We start from the raw sequence: 22,202 nt of genomic DNA on the forward strand, positions 1-22,202 counted from the left end.
GCCTTACATGTGCAATCAATGGATGGTTTTTGTTTGAATGTTCTGAACTAGAGATAGCTTTTATGATACAGCACAGTTTGTCTTCAGCTACTATTCTGCTTCAATTAGTCTTTATTCAGCATTCTTCGTTCATCAATAACCTGTGTCCATGATCCCTGTAGCTATAAAATATTACAGAAACATTTGGGTTGGAACAAATTGCAACCAAGGGCCACAGCTAAAATTATAAACCATCAGAACAAATATCATGTGAACCTGCAATTTCGTCACAGCTCATAGCTCTTTCTAACCCAACTGTTATTTGATATAGTAGTTTGGCTATTTTTGTACTTGAAAGTAATTACAATACTGTAACATCTGGTAAGGCTCTGAAGCCTTGTTCGCAATTATCTGCAGTGTGAGTCCTTTGAAACCAACAGTAATTCTTATGATACATGATTGGATAAAGGCTATACTATTTAAATAATATATAGAACATAGAACATTACAGCGCAGTACAGGCCCTTTGGCCCTCGATGTTGTGCCACCTGTCATACCAATCGGAAGCCCATCTAACCTACACTATTCCATGTACGTCCATATGCTTGTCCAATGACGACTTAGATGTATTTAAAGTTGGCGAATCTACTACCGTTGCAGGCAAAGCATTCCATACCCTTCCTACTCTCTGAGTAAAGAAACTACCTCTGACATCTGTCCTATATCTATCACCCCTCAATTTAAAGCTATGCCCCCTCGTGCTCGCCATCACTATTCTTGGAAAAAGACTCTCCCTGTCCACCCTATCTAACCCTCTGATTATCTTATATGTTTCTATTAAGTCACCTCTCAACCTTCTTCTCTCGAATGAAAACAACCTCAAGTCCATCAGCCTTTCCTCGTAAGACCTTCCCTCCATACCAGGCAACATCCTAATAAATCTCCTCTGCATCCCCTCCAAAGCTCCCACATCCTTCTTATAATGCAGTGACCAGAACTGTACACAATATTCCAAGTGCGGCTGGACTAGAGTTTTGTACAGCTGTAGCATAACCTCATCGTTCCGGAACTCGATCCCTCTATTAATAAAAGCTAAAACACTGTAGGCCTAAACAACCCTGTCAACCTGGATGGCAACTTTCAAGGATCTGTGTACATGGACACCGCGATCTCTCTGCTCATCTACACTACCAAGAATCTTACCATTAGCCCAGAACTTTGCATTCCGGTTACTCCAATCAAAGTGAATCACCTCACACCTGTCTGCATTAAACTACATTTACCACCTCTCAGCCCAGCTCTGCAGCTCATCTATGTCTCTCTGTAACCTACTACATCCTTCATCACTATCCAAAGCTCCACCGACCTTAGTGTCGTCTGCAAATTTATTAACCCACCCTTCTACGCCCTCATACAGGTCGTTTATAAAAATGACGAACGGCAGTGGACCCAACATCGACCCTTGCGGTACACCGCTAGTAACTGGACTCCATGATGAACATTTCCCATCAACCACCACCCTCTGTCTTCTTTCAGCAAGCCAATTACTGATCCAAACTGCTATATCTCCCACAATCCCATTCCTCTGCATTTTGTACAATAGCCTACTGTGGGGAACCTTATTGAACGCCTTGCTGAAATCCATATACACTACATCAATATGGGGTACAATTATGCCATAGGACAGAAAGGGGGCAATATTACAGGAAAATGTGTGAGTATATTATTGGAAAATGGCAGAATTAATTATAATTAAAATGCAGTCGTATGAATTCAACTCACACATTGTGAATTTTGGACTTAAATGTTTGTTTGGCTGAAGAAACTACTGAATAAGATTTCAGTGGAAATTAATGTCAGGACATGGTGATGCATGTATTCGGTTTAGATATGGAATCACCCATGTCTGAGAAGAATAATTCATATGAAGAAAATCTTTCTAGTCAGTTCAATCTAAGATTGAAATTGTATAATGATAAATGAGGGAAGTTACAAAATTTAAGCTTGTTTCCAAATAGTGGCTGATTTGGTTAAGGAAGTACCATACTGACCACAACAGACCAATGTTTTACCTGGATCTCTGGTATTAGTTAATCTCATTTAAGTAATGTTAAGAGTGTATAATAAGTGTCTAGGAGTTGGGGAAGAGAAAAATCATCTGGGTTTTCTGGAGTGTAGTAATATCTTACCACTGAAAATGAATTATGGGCAAGAACAAATGTGGCTGTGCATCTTGGTTGGATACCTTTCATGATATCCAGAATTGTCTCCCTAATTTTTTTGTTGACAAACAAAGAAGCTGTGACCTGTTCATTTCTTGCAGGGTTTTAATACACAGAACAAAATTAATCTGCAACATGAGCAGATAACTTTTCAAGCATGCAGCCCATTTACTGAACTTCAGCCATTACAAATTAGCATTCTGCTGGGCTGTCATCTTACATGGTTATGTGTTCTCTTTGCCACTGTGAACAGAATGCAACAGATTTTCCATTGGCAGCAAGCATTATGTATTATCCATCACCCACAAAGATGCTGCCTTTTTCTTGAAGACAAAATACCAGCTGCTACTTTCCCACTTGGTCTCACATATTCTTGACAGAGAACAATTATTCTGGCTGCATGAATGGTTTCTTTATACTGAGGCAGCTTAACGCAATCAGTCTTTTGCCTGGTACGTCTATGCTATCCTAGTAGGCTGCTTAGCACAGTATGATGTTTTCAAAAGCAGCTAGCAAGAGTTTCTTGCAATAACAGTGTGGCTGTTTAACGTTTTTTTTAACTTAGCCATTCATCAAAGTGAAGGACATTGGTAGTTCGGATGGAGCATTTTCTACATTGTAGTAACAGTGACTTTCAGACTTGTTTCTGAATTGAAGTAATATTTACTAATGACAGTAGAGGAATCCTTTGGTAAGTTACTCCTCAAGTGCGAAAAACAGAACAGGGATAAGTAATTTTAAAAGCTATTCAATTATTTGTTGTTTTTTTTACACTAAAATGAATGTTTGTCATTGTTGGAAAATAGAATTTTCATTTGGGGTAGCCAACAGCCATTAATATTAGATTTCCTCAGGTCAGGGACACTGGGACTAAATGACTGAAAAAAACCTTCCTCCCCGTTTGCAAAAAGTGTGCTTGAACTTTCAAACCTCATTGGTTTGCAGCTGTTCATCGGTGTGCAAGATTTACTTTTTAAACTAATCTTGTTGCACCTACTTCAGGGAGGCAGCTGTTTTGATACCTAGTTACACCATATGGTAAGCATTGTGTGAAGTAGAAATGGGCAGAATCCTTTCTGTCTATGGTGAGATTTGTGGCAGAATCAAATGAGAAATCCCATGAGACCCATTTTGATGTCAGGAGCAACTCAAACTACCTTTTCTACTTTTCACAAGCAGTGATGCTCACTAGGCAATAACGAGTTGCCAACTATGGACAATTATTGTTTCTTCAATGCTTTGTTACTGGCTCAATCTGTCTCATTAATATTCTGCTTTTTTTTACCAAATAAGTTCAATGTCGAGATAACTCTATGTGGAAGCCAGTTCAGGAACCTGACAGATTCAGCTTATTGTTGCTCTGAATGAACTCCCTGTTGATGAAGCTCTCATAAGGTAGCTATCATAGGGTATAATCCAGTCATGTGCACACCTCCTCCATGGACATTGGCATCCAGCATCAACCAACCCTTCATAACCATCATGGCACCTCTCTCTCTCTTTTATACTGGTCATGTGTTCTGGAAGCACAGACCTGTCTTGCAGAACGCAGCATCACTAATTGGTATTGGAAGGCTGCACCAGGGACACTTTGCAAACATGGACAGGTATGCAGCTCAAAGAATGGACCAGACTGCATCTCAGGGCTGCAGTCTTAGCACCCACTCACTTAGCTGGCAACATACAAGTCTTATCTTGCTGTGCCAATTAATGCAGTCACGAAACCAGGCAGCTGGTCAGCAGTACTCAGTCAAGAGGGCACACAATTTGCTATTCTGCAGTGTGCTATGTCCATCTCATAATTGTTCCATGTGCCACTGGCTAACATGGCAAACATACTGCACGTGCAGTAAGCAAGCAACCATGTCTTACTATCTTAGGAAAGTAGTCATAGTCATAGAGTCATACAGCATGGAAACAAATCCTTCGGTCCAACCGGTCCATGCAGAACATAATCCCAAACTAAACTAGTGTCACCTGCCTGCTCCTGCCCATATCCCTCCATACCTTCCCTATTCAAGTAATTATCTAAGTGTCTTTTAAAAGACAATTGTAAAGGCACATGGGCAGCATGGTCACTCAGTGGTTAGCTCTGCTGCCACACAGTGCCAGGGATCAGAGTTCGATTCCCCCCTCGGGCAACTGTCTGTCTGCAGTTTGCACATTCTCCCCGTGTCTGCGTGGGTTTGCTTTGGGTGCTCTTGTTTCCTCCCACAGTCCAACGATATGCAGGTTAGGTGAATTGGCCATGCTAAATTGCCCTAGTGTTAGGTGCACCAGTCAGTGGTAAATATAGGGTAGGGGAATGGGGCTGGGTGAGTTACTCTTCAGAAGGTCGGTGTGGACTTGTTGGGCCAAACGTGCTGTTTCCTCACTGTGGGTAATCTAATCTAAAAAAATGTTGAACCTGTGCCCATATTCAACACTTCCTCAGGAAATTCATTCCGCACACGAACCAATCTCTATGTAAAACATTTACTCCCCATTTCGTTTTTAAATCTCTCTGCTCTTACCTTAAAAGTATGCTTCCTAGTCTTGAAATCTGAATGCAAAGAACATTAACCCTATCTATGCCCTCACGATTTTACAAACCTCTTTAAGGTCACCTCTCAACCTTCTACCCTCCAGTTAAAAAAAAGGTCCCAGCCTATCCAGCCTGTCATTATAAACTTCCATACCCACCCTTATCGAAGTTCATTGAGACACCCATCAGTCAAATTTGCATGCCAGTCCTCTGGATTAGCCACAATCAGACATCTGCTTTGGGTGATTATAGTCAGAGAATGGGTGTCTCTACAGTCCAGGGAGTAGGTTTGTTTTGTTGTTCTATAGTGACCAGTCCAGGGAGTTAGGGCTAACACAGTTGGTGCAATGTACAGTAACCAGACAGGGATCATGAAAAGAGATGGGCCACTGTCAGACCATCATGTCCATCCACAGCAACTAAGGGTAAAGGGGGTTGGGTGGATGGGACAAGGGTGGCTTTTACTGCAGAAATTAGACTCAGCAAGTTAGTCAGTCTTCGTCTCTGCGGGGAGGGATGAGTAAAGTGTAGGGGAAGGGAGATTTACAATTGTGGAGGCATTGGTGGTGATCTGTCAGGAATCACTGGAGTCTGAGAGGATCCCAGATGAGTGGAAAATGGCCAATGTAACACCCCTGTTTTAGAAGGGAAGGAGGCAGAAGATGAGAAATTATAGGCCAGTTAACTTGACTTTGGACACTTTGCAATATTTTAGAATCCATGATTAAGGATGGATTACAGAACACTTGGAAATGTGTCATAAAATAGGGCTACGTTCAGTATGGCATTGTTGAGGGGAAGTCATGTCTGACAAATCTGTTAGAATTCTTTGAGCAAGTAATGCACAGGTTAGACAAAGAAGATCGATACAGCACAGCAACGGGCCTTTCGGCCCTCTGAGCCTGCGCCAACATATTTTGCCCTTCCATACATAGATATTGTCTTCACTTAGAGAATCTGTATCCCTCTAGACAAAGGGGAGCCAATGGATGTGATCTATTTGGATTTCCAGAAGGCCCTTGACAAGGTGCTGTACAGGAGTCTGCTAAATAAGATAAGAGCTCAAGGTGTTCGGGGCAAAGTACTGACATGAACAGAGAATTAGCTGACTGGCAGAAGGCAGAGTGTGGATAAAGAAATCTTATTCAAAATATGGAGGCTGGTGGCTAGTGCCTTTCTCCAGGGGTCAGTGCTGGGACCACAACTATTTACATTATATGCTAACAATTTAAACAAAGGAACTGAGGGATTTGTTGCTAAGTTTGTAGATGCCACAATGATAGGTGGAGGGATAGGTATGTTGAGGAAATAGGGAGGCTGCAGAAGGATTTGGACAGGTTAGGAGAGTGGGCAAAGAAGTAGTAGATGGAAGACAATGTGGAAAAGTGTGAGGTTATGCCCTTTTGTAGGAAGAATAAAGGTATAGACTGTTTTCTAAATTGGGACAAGCTTTGGAAATTTGAATCAGAAAGTGAATAGGGAGTCCTAGTTCAGGGTTCCCTTAAGGTTAACGTACAGCTTCAGTTAGTAATTAGGAAGGCAAATACAATGTTAGCATTCATTTGGAAAATGCTAAAATACAAGAGCAGGAATGTACTGTTAAGCTGTTTAAATATCTGATCAGACCACATTTAGAACATTGTGAGCATTTCTGGGACTGGTATCTAAGGAACAATATACTGACATTGGAAGGGGTCCAGAGGAGGTTTACAAGAATGACCTAGGAATGAAGAGCCTGTGACAGGAGGAGCAGTTGAGGCCTCTGGGACTGAACTTGATGGAGTTTTGAAGGATGAGAAGGGATCTGATTGAAATGTACAGATACTGAGATGAGGAAAAATTTCTTCAGCCAAGAGACTGGTGAATTTGTTGAACTTATTTCCATAGAAGGCTATGGAGGCCAAGTCATTGAGTGTATTTAAGGCAGAGATAGACAGGTTCTTCGTTACTACGGGGATCAAGAGTTACAGAGAGAGTTGTTCCGAGAGAGGGAGGGAGGAGGCAGGGCAGGTGGCATGCTGGGTTAATGGTGTGGAGGGTGAGGCTGAGTGGGAAAGATACTGAAGCCAATACTGAGAGTGACAAAGCATGGCCCTTAGTGGAAGCTGGGTGAGTAGCAGAAGTAGCGTGAACGTGAGGTAGCTAAGAGAGGAAAATGGCACTTACCCTGGCATAGCTGAGAAGCTCATTGACTTTCTTTTGACATAGCTGGTTATTCCTCCATCTCCTGGTGACCCTCTTGACCCAGGTTGCAATTCAGACCAGACTGATGGGATCTGGTGGGATCTTCTGATTCTCCAGGAAGATGATTCCTCTCCTTTGGACCACCCTGTCTGGCAGGATCACCATGTCCTTGTTGAACAATCACAGTGCCATCTTCCACTCCTCCATCATGCTCAGATTCTGTCTACCAATGTGCAGGGCAGCTTCAGATTGCCAATGGTCATCCAGGTACACAGCAACAATGGGACAGACTCAAGGGTTGTCTGTCTTTTGGCATCTATCCACTCAGTGTCAATTTGTTCTAGGAACGATTTAGTCAGGTGAGGTAGGGTACATAGTTAGTGAGACAAGTTTAGTTAGATAGAGCAAAAATGTCATCATGCCTCATTGTGAAAAATCCTCCAAACACTCAACATAACTCCGACTTAACCTAAAAAGCATAAGATTCAACTCTAAGTTAACATAAGCTCAATTGCCTTATTTAGCAGCAGTGTAGCTTGAAGAGGAATGTGGATTATAGATATTTTTGATCAACCTGACTGAAACGTAAGAGGTTGAGGGGATGACCTTACTGAGGTTTATAAAATCATGAGGAGCATAAACAAGGTGAAGGGCAAGGGTCTATTTCTGAAAGTGGGGAGTTCAAATCTTGGGGGTATTTTTTTTAAGGTGAGAGGAGAAAGTTTTAAAGAGGACCTGAGGGGCAACCTTTTTACAGAGACTGGTTTGTGTGTAGAATGAACTGCCTGAGGAAGTGATAGCTGCAGGTACGGTTACAATATGTAAAAGACATTTAGATAAATACTTGAATAGGAAAGATTTGGAGGGATATGGGCCAAATGCTATGAATGGGACTAGTTTAGTTTAGGAACATGGCTGGCGTTTGACTGTAAATTTGTTTCTATGCTGTATGATTCTATAACTCTTTGGATAGGTTGGGGCTTGAAGCCAGATCTCTTGGGCAAGAGATAGGGACATTGCCATTGCATTGTAAGTCTTTTTTTACAGTTAATAATGGTTAAAGATAAAAGTAATGCATAAATCATACAAGTCATCAATAAGCAATAAACATATTTCAATTGAATAAAATGTTGTTTTTAAACCCAAGGTTGGTACTGGCTGAATAACCCGTGAATGGATTATTAAACCAGATAATAGTTATTGTGCTACTTAATAAACACTTTTGTATTCTGTTAATGAACTGGTAAAGAACACACAATTTTCTAAGTGGACTATTACAAACCTGTTAATGTTTTATATAATTTCATATATTAACAATTTATCAGGCTGTTTAACTGAAACTACACTTGCAATTTTATTTTAAAAAAGCATTTAGCATTAGTAATTTAAATATATCTACAGATAATTTGTTAATGGTCTTTCCAAGGATACACCTGTAACTTGATAGGCTATTTACGTACATATCAGTAATTTGCTGAATTGTTAAAACAACTGTAACTTAATAATGGTCTATTTTAATGTGAAATTTCATGTTGCTGAAAGCAGACATACGTGTACAGCTTTAACCTATGCATGGATTATGATATTTTTACTTCATGGTATCATTTTAGGAAAATAGTCTTTTTCACATAGATCTGCACTGAAGGTAATGAACATATGTGAATTAATCAATGATAATTGAAATACATCAATTAAACATGAGTATGATTTATGAAGAAATTGTTATGAATGCAGATACAATAAATGTTTCTACATTAGGTGTTCTCAAAATTTATGAAAATGGATGATTCCCTGTGAAATATTGTTTATGTATCTTATCTGGAAGAATTAAAAGCTCCTTTACATCCTAGGTGGAAATCCTTGTCCTGGTAGCCATGCTTTGCAAGAATGGCGATCTTGTAACGAGCATAGCTGCATGGTATTCTATTGGGATACATCACCATGGTGTCCTTGCAGAGAAGACACAGCAGTAATGTCTCTCAATGCTACAATCAGTTGGAATAATGAAGCCACGTGTTCTGTGGGCATACAGACTCGACGGGTGCTTTGCATGAAAAGCAAATTTGGACATGTTACTCCCAAAAGGTATTAGTATTTCCTTTTCAGAGTAATAACTTAGATAAGCTATTAGTAATAAAGAAAATAATTCTCACTGAGTCTTGTCTATTGTTGAGATTTAATACGTTCAGTTGCTATTTGTGAAGGTTGTTGCTGCTCCACCACAATGTTTTCAAATCATTGACTCATAAGTCAAAAACCTTAATTTAGTTTGACCTTGTGTGAAGACTTGTACTTTTGTGCGTTCTGCCCAACCCATTTTGTTTCACTTTTTTTTAGTATATCATCCTAACACAGCACAACAATATGGAAAAGCCTGTGGACTGAATTATTTATCGGATTACCCCATTTTTATTCAGAGTTGCCTCACACTTTTTATTTTGGATTTTATCAAATATTAGGTAGACCCTACCAACTCCACAGAAAAGAAGGTTTAGCAGCATCTTGGAGCCATTTTCTGTCTGATCTCCAATAAGATCAGTAGATTAGCAGCTGAAGATGCTAAGATACTTGTCATAGCTTTCAATGCACAATGTCTAAACACATTTAAGAACCTGCATAGGATGCAGAATGGATTCTAAAGTCTCAATTGACAATTGAAATGAGGCCTGCATTTCAGACTGACTCTGAGGGATCTAAATCCCAATGGATTGGAAGCCAGTTATTGTAAAATGGGCTTCAAAGATGCTTAATAGACTTACTTTAAGGTACAACTTCTATACAATTTATGCATTGATTCTCCCATTTATTAAATCGAAATGCACTTTTTTTGTTGGAAAGAATGAAAGTTTGCAGCTCAGGTTCTTTGAACTTTAAGTTCCTAATGCTTTTGAGAAGATTGAGAAGTCAGATGTTTTACATAGAAAAGCAAAGGAAATCAAAAACATAAGTCCACCTAAACTATCTTAATATCCTGTTCTGAAACAACATTAACAGAGATGAGGGGACAAGTTATTTGCTTTTCCTGCTGATCAAAAAGAAGTGCAGAGCATTGAAAAATCTGAAGAATGGGAGAAAAAAAACATTACAGCTTTCTAAAATAAATTGCAACAGAAAAAGGAAACTCAAGTGAGATCTGATAGCATACTCTCTTGTCGCATGTATTCAATTCCCTTTGATGTTTGCTATTTATCTTCGACACTTTTAATTTCTATTTTTCTGAAATGCAATCCTTGTTTTTGGGCACTTTCTCTGTATTCTGCAACTTTTTCTGGATTCCTTCCTACTCTATTGCTACTCATGCACTATAATGCTAAAATATGCCATCATCATGACAGCTTTCTTATGAAAATAACAAGTTGGCTGTTTAATGGCTTTTAGCAGAAGGCAACTTAAACTCGAGGAATAGCATCTCATCTTTCAGTTAGACAGTTTGTAGCCTTTCAGACTCAGTAGTGAGCTTAAAATGTCAGATCATAATCATTATATCTACTTGTTAAGAGAACAGTTGTTTATAATAAATCTGCTATTCCTATTTATATCTTGTCCAGACTGAGCTTTTGTTTCTTTACCTGTGCCAAAGGCATCCATTTTGCTTTGCAATAGTGTTCTTTTTGTCATTCAATCTCTAATACCTTTCACTCAATCACAGATCCTCCCATTCATTCTTTCGTCCCCTTCTTCCTTTTCCATGAATCAGTACTTAAAATTTGGTTACATCTCAAATTTTTTCCAGTGCTGATGAAAAGCCATGACAGAAATACTAATTTAATCTTTGCTCAGATGTTGCCAGATCTACTATTTCCTGCATTCTGTGTTTGATTCAGATTTTCAGACATTGTAGCATTTTGCTTCTATGGGTGGCATGGTGGCTCAGTGATTAGCACTGCTGCTTCACAGCACCAGGGTCCCAGGTTCAATTCTAGCCTCGGGCGACTGTCTGTGTTGAGTTTACACATTCTCCCCTGTCTGTGTGGGTTTTCCTCCTACAGTCCAAAGATGTGCCGGTCAGGTGAATTCGCCATGCTAAATTGCCCATAGTATTAGGTGCATTAGTCAGAGGGAAATGAGTTTGGGTGGGTTACTCTTCAGAGGGTTGGTATGGACTGGTTGGGCCGAAGGGCCTGTTTCCACACTGTAAGGAATCTAATCATAAACATTAACAATATTATTTTAAGTTAATTGTTTAACCAAGCTAACAGAAATTGATTGCATATTTTCAGTTGTAATTTCCAATTAATAACACAGGTAAAATTAATTTTGTATGTCAAAGGTGTTCTGAATAATAAGCATAATATATTTTAAGTTCATCCCATAGAAAGTTTATTTTTGAACACATAAGCCGGAACTTGTTTATTTAACATGTATTGGAGAGAAACAAAGATCATCACAATGACAGCCTAATAATGACACACCAGCACTAATGGACAACACATTAAAATGTCATGGACAATCTCTTAATCATACTGATGAGTTTTCCATATGCAGACATTAGAAATAATAACTGCAATGCACAATGCTAATAGGGTTCTGAGGTTCATCTTTCTCTTCCTCATCATCTGTGTTTAATACAGGGAACTTATTAATGCTATTAAATGCAGACAAATGTTGTCAAGACTTCCTGCTCAATTATTTTTATTTAAATTCATTGATGACAATAAATTAAGAAGGCTAGTTTAATTTGACTCATGAATGAACATTATAATGAAAATGGACTATTGCAAAAGTGTACAGTTCATTTGAGAATGAAGAGAATAGTGGATATTGTTCCATATATCATGCTGAGAATTGATGCAGAGAACAAATATTGTCTGAATAAAAAGAATTACAATTCTATTGGAAAAGTATACAATGATTTTGAGAATGAAGCAAAGAATGAGAACTGCTGACAAAAGAGGCATTTTTTTGAAGTTTTGTTTTATCTTGCACTCATCAAGACAATTCAGAAGAGTACCAATATTTATATGATGATTAACATATGATGATCAGCACAAAGCCTGGCTGTTGACTGTCAGTCATAATTAATCGATACATTTTCCATATTAATCTTGCTACCTATTGCTCAGTCCACTTGCTGATCAATCAGCACTGTCCTTTTATTAAGTATAGATACTCGTTTTACTCGTGAATTAGTATTTTTGTGAATTGGGTGCAAATTGAAAAGCCACATCAAAGTTTAACTTTTTCACCAATGAAACATCTAGTATTGTTCCATAGATCATTTTGAGAACTAATATAGGGAATAGTTTTTCATGAATCATTCCATGCCCATATTGCAACATTTTTCTCAAACTGTTTTAGTGAGCCTCATATAGAATTGTGGTAATGGTGCAACAACTGAGTTGGATTTGAATGAGTTCAATGGTCACATTTTTACTTCAGTTTAATTTAAAGAAAAATACATTTGACTGAGGGAACTGCAGCATACACTAACCTTTATCAACCCAGTCTTTGGTCAGATATTGATTAGAAAAATATCCAAATTTTAAAAATTGACATTTGAAACCAGTTTCTGTCATAAGTGAGAAGTGATTTTCTGGAAGTAATCCTGCTTAACTTATTAAGCAGCAAAATTTAGTTTTCCTTCTAACATTAACAGAACATTGTTGTTTAGTGAAGTGTTTTGTACATCATAATAAGTCAATTCTTTGGCAATGGCTGGAAACATAGTTAAATCACATGACTGTCCATGTACCTACAATAGTTTAGGCTTACCATGTAATTTTAATTTGTGTCAGCAACCTATGTCTTGAAAGAAACAATATCTGAAAACCTGAAAATCTGCCTGACTGGAAAGAATTAATCTTCCTCAAAAAAATTATTTTATACATTATTGTTGAGAATTTCGTTGCATCTGTTGAGTCTGCTCTTTGTAAAGACATCTTGGTTTTCCATCTCTCCCAAAATTTCTAGGTGTCCTGAAATCACCAGGCCTGATACAGTTCGACCATGTCTATTACCATGTAAAAAGGACTGCGTTGTCACCCCTTTCAGTGAATGGACACCTTGCCCTACTCTATGTCAACAAGGTAACTTTTAAAAAAAATTATCCTCCATAGTGGATAAATACTTTGAGAAAATCACTAATGCTCGAGGATTAAATCAATTTTAGATTTGTTATTGCTTTCTTCTCAGGACAGATACATCTCCATGAAAGGCTCATTGCTGAGTAATAAAGAAAAACATATTTTAGCAGAGTAGATATCTGTTCACACATTCTAGGTTAGAATGGTGCTGGAAAAGCACAGCAGTTCAGGCACCATCCGAGGGGCAGGAAAATCGATGTTTCGGGTAAAAGCCCTTCATCAGGAATAGAGGCAGAGTGCCTGCAGGGTGGAGACCTGCCTCTATTCCTGATGAAGGGCTTTTGCCTGAAACGTCGATTTTCCTGCTCCTCGGGTGGTGCCTGAACTGCTGTGCTTTTCCAGCACCACTCGAATCTAGAATCTGGTTTCCAGCATCTGCAGTCCTTGTTTTTACCTATCTGCTCACACATTATGATCGAACTCTGGAGGTGAGGGCATGATAGTAATATCACAGGATGAGTAATCCAGAGGCCCAGGTTAGTGTTTTGTAGGCATGGTTTTAACTCGTAGTATGCCAGATGCTGATGCTTGAATAAAAACGTTGAATTTAAAGCTAGTCGAATAGTGAGTATTATTGTAAAAAAAATCACTGTGAGGGAACAAAATTGACTATCCCTACTTGTGACTTCAGACCCCAGCAATGTGGTTGACTATTAACTGCCTTTTAAGTGGACTAGCACAGCACTCAGTTCAAGGGCAATTAAGGATGGGCACCAAATACTGGTTTGTAAATATCGATGTCCATCTGTTTTTAGTTATCATTTTAAAAAATAAAATCTTGCTTTGATATGTCACAAACCTGGAAGCTAATTATTTGCCAAATAACAATTCACTGTCTTCAAGATATGTAATACAAAAAAAAAAGAATCTGTATATAAATTGACTGGTGCCTATATAACCTGATGTTTCAACTATCATTTTTGTCTTGCAAGATTTCTATCTTTGCTGAATTAAAGATTGTGCTATTTTCAAACTCATTTAACATGCTTCTGTAGAGTACATTAAAGAGGTTTTCATTTTTTATAAAAGTGTTGAAAACTTGAACATTAAATAATTCTAGCAAAAACCCTGTCATAACTAAACTCATGACATTGAGAAATATTGATTTCCTTCTATGCTCTGTTTCTAAATTTTCCATTATGGTGAACATTTGATAAACTTGGGGCATTTTTATCTGGATGTCCTTGAGCAAAATAATATCGACAGGTTTGGAAACTTATCTTAAAGCTCATCTTCTTAGAATAACTTGGAGTCATTTCACTCATTTACAGTGTAGCTATGTAGAATTTACATTGCCTCAGAGATTTTGTTCAAAGTATTGATCAGCATGAATCCAGAGAAATGATCACATTGCAATTCTGTAACACCTCCGCAAAGCTCTCAAAAAAATCTGTGCAGTGTCTGTGAATTTCATTTTATATTAAGGACTTCATGTTGAGTCTGATATATGTTTCCTGGCAGGAAGGAAATTTAAGTTTGAAATGCAGAAAACCACTGAAGTAGATCACAGATATTTCTGTCAAAGCAAAATACTATGGATGGAAGTTATAACAAGCACTGCAGAATGCTATGTCACTGGACTTGTAACCAGAGATTGTGAGGCAGAGTTTTGCCACTGAGTTGTGAAATTTCCCAACTTAAAAGGTGCTGCAAGTAGTGTTACTACCACTCTCATCATGTAGTGGGTGATACATTCTAGTTTTAAAATCCACATTGGGTCTCCAGAGTTTCTTCCCTATTTTTCAGAAGCCCTCTAATTCTCACTTTTCACTCCCTGCCCACACATAGAAACATAGAAAATAGGTGCAGGAGTAGGTCACTTAGCCCTTTGAGCCCTTAGCAAGACATCCTTACTCCAATACTCAAATCCCATCGCTATGAAGGTAAGCATGCCATTTTCTTTCCTCATTGCCTGTTGCACCTACATTCCAACCTTCAGCCACTGTTCTACCATGACCCCACCCAAGTCTCATTGCATCTCACCTTTTCATAAACTGCCACCATTCAGATAGCAATCCGCCTTTCTGTTTTTGCCACCAAAGTGGATAATCTCCCATTTGTCTACATTATTTGCACAGTAGTTGACCACTCAAGCTAACCTACCCAAGTCACCCTGCAGCCTCTTAGCATCCTACTCACAGCACATGCTGCCACCCAGCTTAGTGCTGTCTGCAAATTTGGAGATATTGCTTTCAATTCATTCATCTAAATTGTTTATGTATATTGAGAATAATGTATATTGATGGTATATTTGATGACACTCACCCACCCCCATGCCATCTCATGCCTTTCATGCCCCTCCATGATCCATATATCTCCTTCATACTCTCTGAGCTGCCTACATGCTTGCCAGTCAAATGCCCATCCAACAAGTACATGCTATGCAGTGAACCATTGAGCCACATAATAAGGAAAATACATGGAAAATGTTGAGGGAAACAAAGACTGATTCAGAAATTTTCTTTGAAAAGAAACCCATTATTCCTACAAACCTATGGAAGTGTCAATCATACACAGCATCTATAATTGCAGCAACAGAGACAATAATCATTTCACGTCTTTTATTTTCGCTTCAATCAACGTTAAAACATTGTTAAAAGAGATTCAGTAAAAATGACTAATGATAACTATACAAAGATTTCATTCAGGAAAAGTCAACAATTCACCTCAGTAGTTAATGTAGACCTGCTGAACTAATGGTGAGTCTTGGCTGTAAGAGAAGCATTCATAAGGACACTAGTAGAGAACAGTTTCAGTATAAAGGGTTTGCCTTTTGAGAGCACCAAGCATTACTTGTCAGTTTTCAAGTAGTTAACTGCCTTGTTCCCAGATTTCTGTTCATTTAAATGATGGGCAGACATGCACATGAGTCTCTCAGCCTCTTTGAGGGGTGGCAGTTCTTCAGTCTTCGCAGAATAAGCTATAGTTGGGAATGCTATTTTCAAAAGTGAGCACTGATCCCTTCACAGTCCAACTAGAGGTAGGATCACTGGGACCAAACAGGCGGGCACCAGAAAGGGATGGGGCAATGGATTGGTGAAGGCAGGGTGAAATCCTCCATGGTAATTGCTCTAGTTGTTGGGGACCACCTTCATTGGTGACAATGCCTATGGAATAGAATGGAACAAGATAGAATAGAAATTTATTGCCATGTGTACTTTTACATGAAAAATACAGTGAGAAGTTTTATAAGGGTACCAGGCTACCAACATCAATGGCAGAAGTCATACATAATAATAAAAAAAGTAAAGTTAAGATGAAGTTCATCACAGTTAATGACTCCTGGTCTCGAGTAAAGTCGATTAAGGAACAATGGAATACCCTGAAGGTGCATCTGGTATGAGTCTGATACTGATAAACAGACTGATAAACCGATAAACACTAAGGTTGTTTGCCTGTTGGCAAAATGTAGAATTTGGAGACACAATCCAAATCTTTGGAATTCTCAACCCCACAAGGTCATTGATGCTTCATTCTTAAATATGTTCACTGCTGAGGTAGACAGATATTTACTGTGTCAGGAAATCAAGGGATTTAAAGATTGAGCACGATGCTACAGAATGATGGAGCAGCTGAATGGGCTCCAATAGCTTCCACTTCTTACAGACATAGTACCAGCTTATGATTTTGAGTGTTTACTCTGGCTTTCTACCCTGATGTCAGATTACCTGCCAAGCCAGCAAAATTCAATCTTTTTACCATGACTGTGACATCAAGCTAACTGACTTATGGTTGCCTGTAAATGCACTTCCTATGTCCTTAAATGATGTTGTGTTTGTTTACTTTCAACACAGTCATATTTTTCTAAGATCTAGGATATTTTGTAAAATCATTATCAGTGCTTCCATTTTCTCTTGACTTTCCTCTTTCTTACGTAAAGTGTTGACCATCAGATCCTTGGAATTTGTTGACTATTAGTCACTTGAGTTTCTTTTCTTTACTCTATTGATAGTAATTACTTTTCGTTCCTCACTCTCATTAGTCATTTGGTTACTCTTAGCTTCTTGATACAATTGGTGTGTTCTGTGGTGAAAACAGGTACAAAATATTTATTTAACATCTTCTTCTATTTTCTCATTCCTCGTAAATTCTCTTGTGTCTGCCTGTAATGTACCAACATTTACTTTAGCTACTCATATCCTTTTTCTGTACTTAGAAAAAAATCTCTTACAATTTGATATATTTCTCATAGTTTAATCTCAATATTCTAGTTTTATTTATTTTCAGTAACACTTTGGGCACTCTTTTCTCATTTCTAAAATACTTCCAGTCCCGAGGCTTAGCACTTTTCTTTGCAATATTATAAGCCTGTTCTTTTAATCAAATACCAGCCTTAACTTCCTGAGTAAGCCAAATATGGATCTTTCTTGCTATTTTTATTTTTAAATGCAACATATCTTTGATGAATGTCTTAAATTGTTTTTATTATTGAAACTTTTTGATTACCACATGTACCCAACAGATTCAGTTTACTTTTGGAAATCATACTTATAGTTATTTATCATTTGGACAGATACAACCTCCAGAATCACACACCAGAATCTTAACAGCCCCTTGAAAAGGACAAGCAAGTCACTCAGTTTTGTCAAATTGTTAAAACAGGAATTACAGTTGACAGAGCATTCAGGCTGACAATTTACTGGAGCCATATTCCCACAGTCATTCCCACAGAATCACACGTTAGTTGATGTCCTAGACTGTGCCATTTATATCCTGTCCGACTGGTAGAAAGGATTCACAGAGGTAAGTGATGCACAATTAGGGAATCCTCCACTTTACCTCTTAATCCTATGATGTCTTAAGGCCATATGTCAAACATGCAGGAGGAAACATTTTGCTGATTCTCTTTCCTGCACTTGTTCAGCTTCTAAATCAGTGCACCCCCAAACTACCTTTCCACCATAATTGCTAATATTAAATTCTCCGACATCAGAGATACCAAGTCCCATTCAATTCAGTTAAATTCAGGAAACATGCTTGAGAATGAGGTACACAGCACAGACTACGAACCTGATTGAAAACGGACCACACCTGTAAGAAGTGAATGTATTCTAATCTGTCCAGAACATTTGCGTTGACTCCACACTGTGGATAATTGATCAGGTAGGTCCTGTCCAATCAAAAAAAGTAGGATAAATCCAGCATTGTCTATTTGTTTTAAATGGATGATCCCTTATTTGTAAACCATGACCCCTAGTTCTAGACTCTCTCAAAAGAGGAATCATTCTTTCCACAATCACCTGGTCAAATCCACTCAGAATCCTATATGTTCAATTAAGTTATCTCTGAATTTTCCAAACTCCAGAGGGTACAGACCTACCTGTCTAGTCTTGCCAGATAAAGCAATCTGCTTATTTCAGGCTGTGGTGCTTCCAGTGCATTAACATCCTTCCAGAGGTACAGTGACCAGTACTGTGGACAACACTCCAGATGATGGCTCACCAATACCCTGTGTTCCCTACTTATAGATTTAATTTCCCTCATAATAAAATGTGACATTCTATAGCTTTCCTGACTATTTGCAAATTTGGCCACCATGCCTTCAGTCAATTCATCCAAATCATTTATATAAATTGTAAAGTGTTAAGGCTCCAGCAGCAAACCCTGTGGCACATCATTCATGACATTCTACCAGCCAGAAAAGAACTATTTATTCTTACTCTCTGCTTCCTGTTCGCCAGCCAATCTTCTGTCAATGCCAGTATGTTAGCTGAACACCATGAGCTTTTATTTTCTGCAATGATCTTTGATGTGGCACCTTATCAAACTCCTTCTGGGAATCTTCTCCCCACTTGCACCAGCTATATTTTCTCCTCAAATCCCATTTGTCCCATCATTCCGGAATCTTTTCTGATTTATACACTAGGTGCCAGTACTGCAGTTTTAAAGTTTGTAGAAGTACTTACTTGTAGATTATTTGAAAGTACATTCACTGACCTTAACAACTTGAGTGCTGTCATTGAAAGCTTTGTGGCCTGAATCCAGGAAGACAGGGTTTAGCATATTTGCATTGATCTCCGAGACTAATTGATCCCAGTACTTTCTCAGAGGTTAACACAAAGGCATTCTGGTCCCTTGTGAATGGACAATTCCTCTCATGTTCTCTACCTTCTTGACCAAAGCCATCAGTTCAATGTCAGAAAATCTTAGAGCCTGCTGTTTCAGTGCAAGGTGGTGTCCTTGACAATGTTAATGCTGAAGTTGCATTCGCTCCACCCAATCTCAGATGTCACGCAGTCTCTGTGTAAGAAACAGGTTGGCTTGCACGATATTCTGATGAAGACAGATGTGACATGCCTGGCTCCTAATTGTTATAATTATTGTCATTAATGTTGCACCAACTAGTATCATTCAATAACTTTGTCCTGTAAGACAAATATCTCTTCTTTTTAAGACTCTCTACCTCTGTTAGTTAGGCAGCCCTGAGACTCAGAATAGAAAGGACGATTAGTGACAGTGAACAAGCCACAAGTTACCAGTGTTTGATTATCAGAATATATAAAATACTGGGCATGACTGATATCTGGAATTACAACAGTTCTCCTTCATGTCGTGTCATTTTTGTGCTTTTCTCATGTCAAACACAAGATTACAATGACTTCCAGTGCATTTTCCAACCAAAATGTACCACCTTTTTAAGAGATACAGCTGGTGTTAAACAGTACAGGCAAGTTTGAGCTCTTGCTAGCATCTTACAATTTTATTCCGTCTGTTTAGCTGTGCAATCATTGATCCCTATACTTCGTACTGGCTACAAGTTATCATTTCAATTTATAGACAACATGCAGTTTATATTCTACCAACATCAGAAACATCAGGGTCCATTTAATAGCTTATTATGAACCCAAACCTATTTATATTTCTTATCAAATGCTGTTGTCAGTGGCTTTTTACTGAACATTACCAACACATTACAGTTGTGAGAAGCTTGTCACTACACATGCAAGTCATAAAAAAAGACAATGGAAATTTATAATATGTCTACTAATGTGTCTGCTGTGGAACTATTGACTGGCAGTCAAAAATTATGGATGATAGACACTGTTTATGTTGCTACTTTTTCCTCTGTTCACCCAGCTGTTTCTCTCTCTCTTTGCTCACCTTTTTCATTCCATTTTCGTGTCTTTGTTACCATCATTTCTCATTCTCTTTCCATTCTTTAGCTTCTGTTTTAAGTTGCCTGTTAGCTCTCGTCATTGTATCATTGCGTTAATTCTCTCTTTATATCATTTGCTCTCACTCTGTCTTCTGTCTCTACATTTGTGTTTGGTAAGAACCAGATGCAATGGTTAGTGCAGAGTGTGCATGATGTCGAGGAGGAATTTAACTCCAGCTGAAAGACAACATTCTTTGAAGGGTATTGGTGACAGCTGAATGGAAGATGAATTGAACATGGTGAACATATTTTTAAATGAACAAATAAAGAAAGGGATGTGTGTTCAAATATAGAAAACTTAAATGATTTTTATCATGTAAAGGCCTCCAAAATTGACTTTGCTTTGTTAAAGCTCTCATAATAAACTGTGGTTGAAGATCTGAGTGTTGTCATACCATTTATTATGATATGTATCTATGTGGGCTGTAAGACCCATAAGATATGATCTCTTAAATGTATCTCTGGTTGAATACATAGATTTTATAAAATGCAATAAATTTCTAACGACAGTATTTCAGTAATTGCATTACATTTGAGAAAAGTTAAACATGCAGATCTCCCTTTAAAAATAAGCCAAGAGAAAAGAATTCAAATTTAATTAACAAACTCCTCCAACTATCATGAACAAGACTGGTTCACAATTGCAGGAGTAAAGAGCTGTTTTACTCCAATGACCATTATAACACAATCCCGTTAATTAAAATTTTACTGAATGGTTGCACAGTGAGGGTGTTGACCAGTGTCTCTGGAGTTCTTGGTGACATTGCCCTTGAATTTTGTTAACTCAACCAATGCACAGTGATTAAAAGTGCACAGTGTACTGTATCCATTAAAGAAACAAATTTGATTTCATGAGTTTGACTGGGTAAGTGAAGCCACTTCGTTGACTACTAAAATCCAAGATTTTCTTCCACTGACAAGTGAAGTCAGGCATAGGATTACTTCATCATCTAGAAACATTTGTAAACATTGGAAATTTTAAGTAGATTTAATATCAACTGTTAATCATTTGTAAAGTTGTTCTATTTTGTATTGACATTTTATGGAGTAGTGACATATATTTAGTGCCTCCTGTCCCAAGGGTATTGTGCAATAGATTGACAAATTGGAATTTGAATTTTTGATTTTCCCTATGGTGAGATTTTAATCTCAGCCAGACTGTCAGAGGGAAGCAGTGACTGGAAAATGCTTACTTTCTTACAGAAAATGGTAAACTGAAATGATAAATCATTCTGGGTCAGTATACAATTTGCTTAATGTAGATTGGGGAGACATCAGAGATAGGGTTGCCTGCCTCTGAGGGGAGGTGGGGATAGTTTAAACTAAAATGGCAGGAAAATGGGAACCTAAACAGGGAGACAAAAGAGGGACAGTGGGGAAAAAACAAAAGATAGAATGGGAAATAAGAAAAGTGATAGGCAGAGAATTCAAGGGCAAGAATCACACAGGACCACGATGCAAATAATGGAAACAGGATTGAAAATGTTAAAAAGATAAGCCTTAATGCCTCATGTTTTAATGCACAGAAGATTTGCCATATAATGGATGAACTAATTGCACAGAGAAATATAAATAGGTCTGATGTATTTGGGATTGCAGACACATGGCTGTAGGGTGACCAGACTCTGGATTAGAGGTGCTGGAAAAGCACAGCAGTTCAGTCAGCATCCGAGGAGCAGTAAAATTGACGTTTCGGGCAAAAGCCCTTCATCAGGAATACAGGCAGAGGGTGACCAGAGGTAGGAACTGAATATCCAGGGATATTTGGAAATGGAAGACAAAAGCAAAAAGGAAGTGGGTAACATTGTTCGTGAAAGAGGAATTAACACAATAGTGAGGAGGGATATTAGCTCCAGTGAAACAGCATCTGAACAGGTAGAACTTAGAAACACGAATGGGCAGAAAATGCTATAAACCTCCAAACTGAAACAGTAAGATTAAGGAAGACATTAAACAGGAAATTATAGATGCAAGCAAAAAAAAAGATACAGCTGTATTTATTGGTGACTTTAAACTGCATACAGATTGGGAAAATCAAATCTGCAACAATACTG

General features: G+C 38.3%; 1 protein-coding gene across 1 annotated transcript in view; it reads left to right on the plus strand.

Moving 5' to 3' along the window:
* thsd7ba (thrombospondin, type I, domain containing 7Ba) overlaps positions 1-22,202 on the plus strand; it is a 901,507-nt gene that overhangs the window by 491,297 nt on the left and 388,008 nt on the right. The window contains exons 11-12 of the mRNA XM_043694069.1: positions 8,760-8,994; positions 12,820-12,935. Coding sequence (XP_043550004.1) covers positions 8,760-8,994; positions 12,820-12,935 — 351 coding nt within the window. The remainder of the gene's footprint in view (positions 1-8,759; positions 8,995-12,819; positions 12,936-22,202) is intronic.

Source organism: Chiloscyllium plagiosum, chromosome 7 (assembly GCF_004010195.1).
Source record: "Chiloscyllium plagiosum isolate BGI_BamShark_2017 chromosome 7, ASM401019v2, whole genome shotgun sequence".
In the NCBI taxonomy this organism is placed as follows: Eukaryota; Metazoa; Chordata; class Chondrichthyes; order Orectolobiformes; family Hemiscylliidae; genus Chiloscyllium; species Chiloscyllium plagiosum.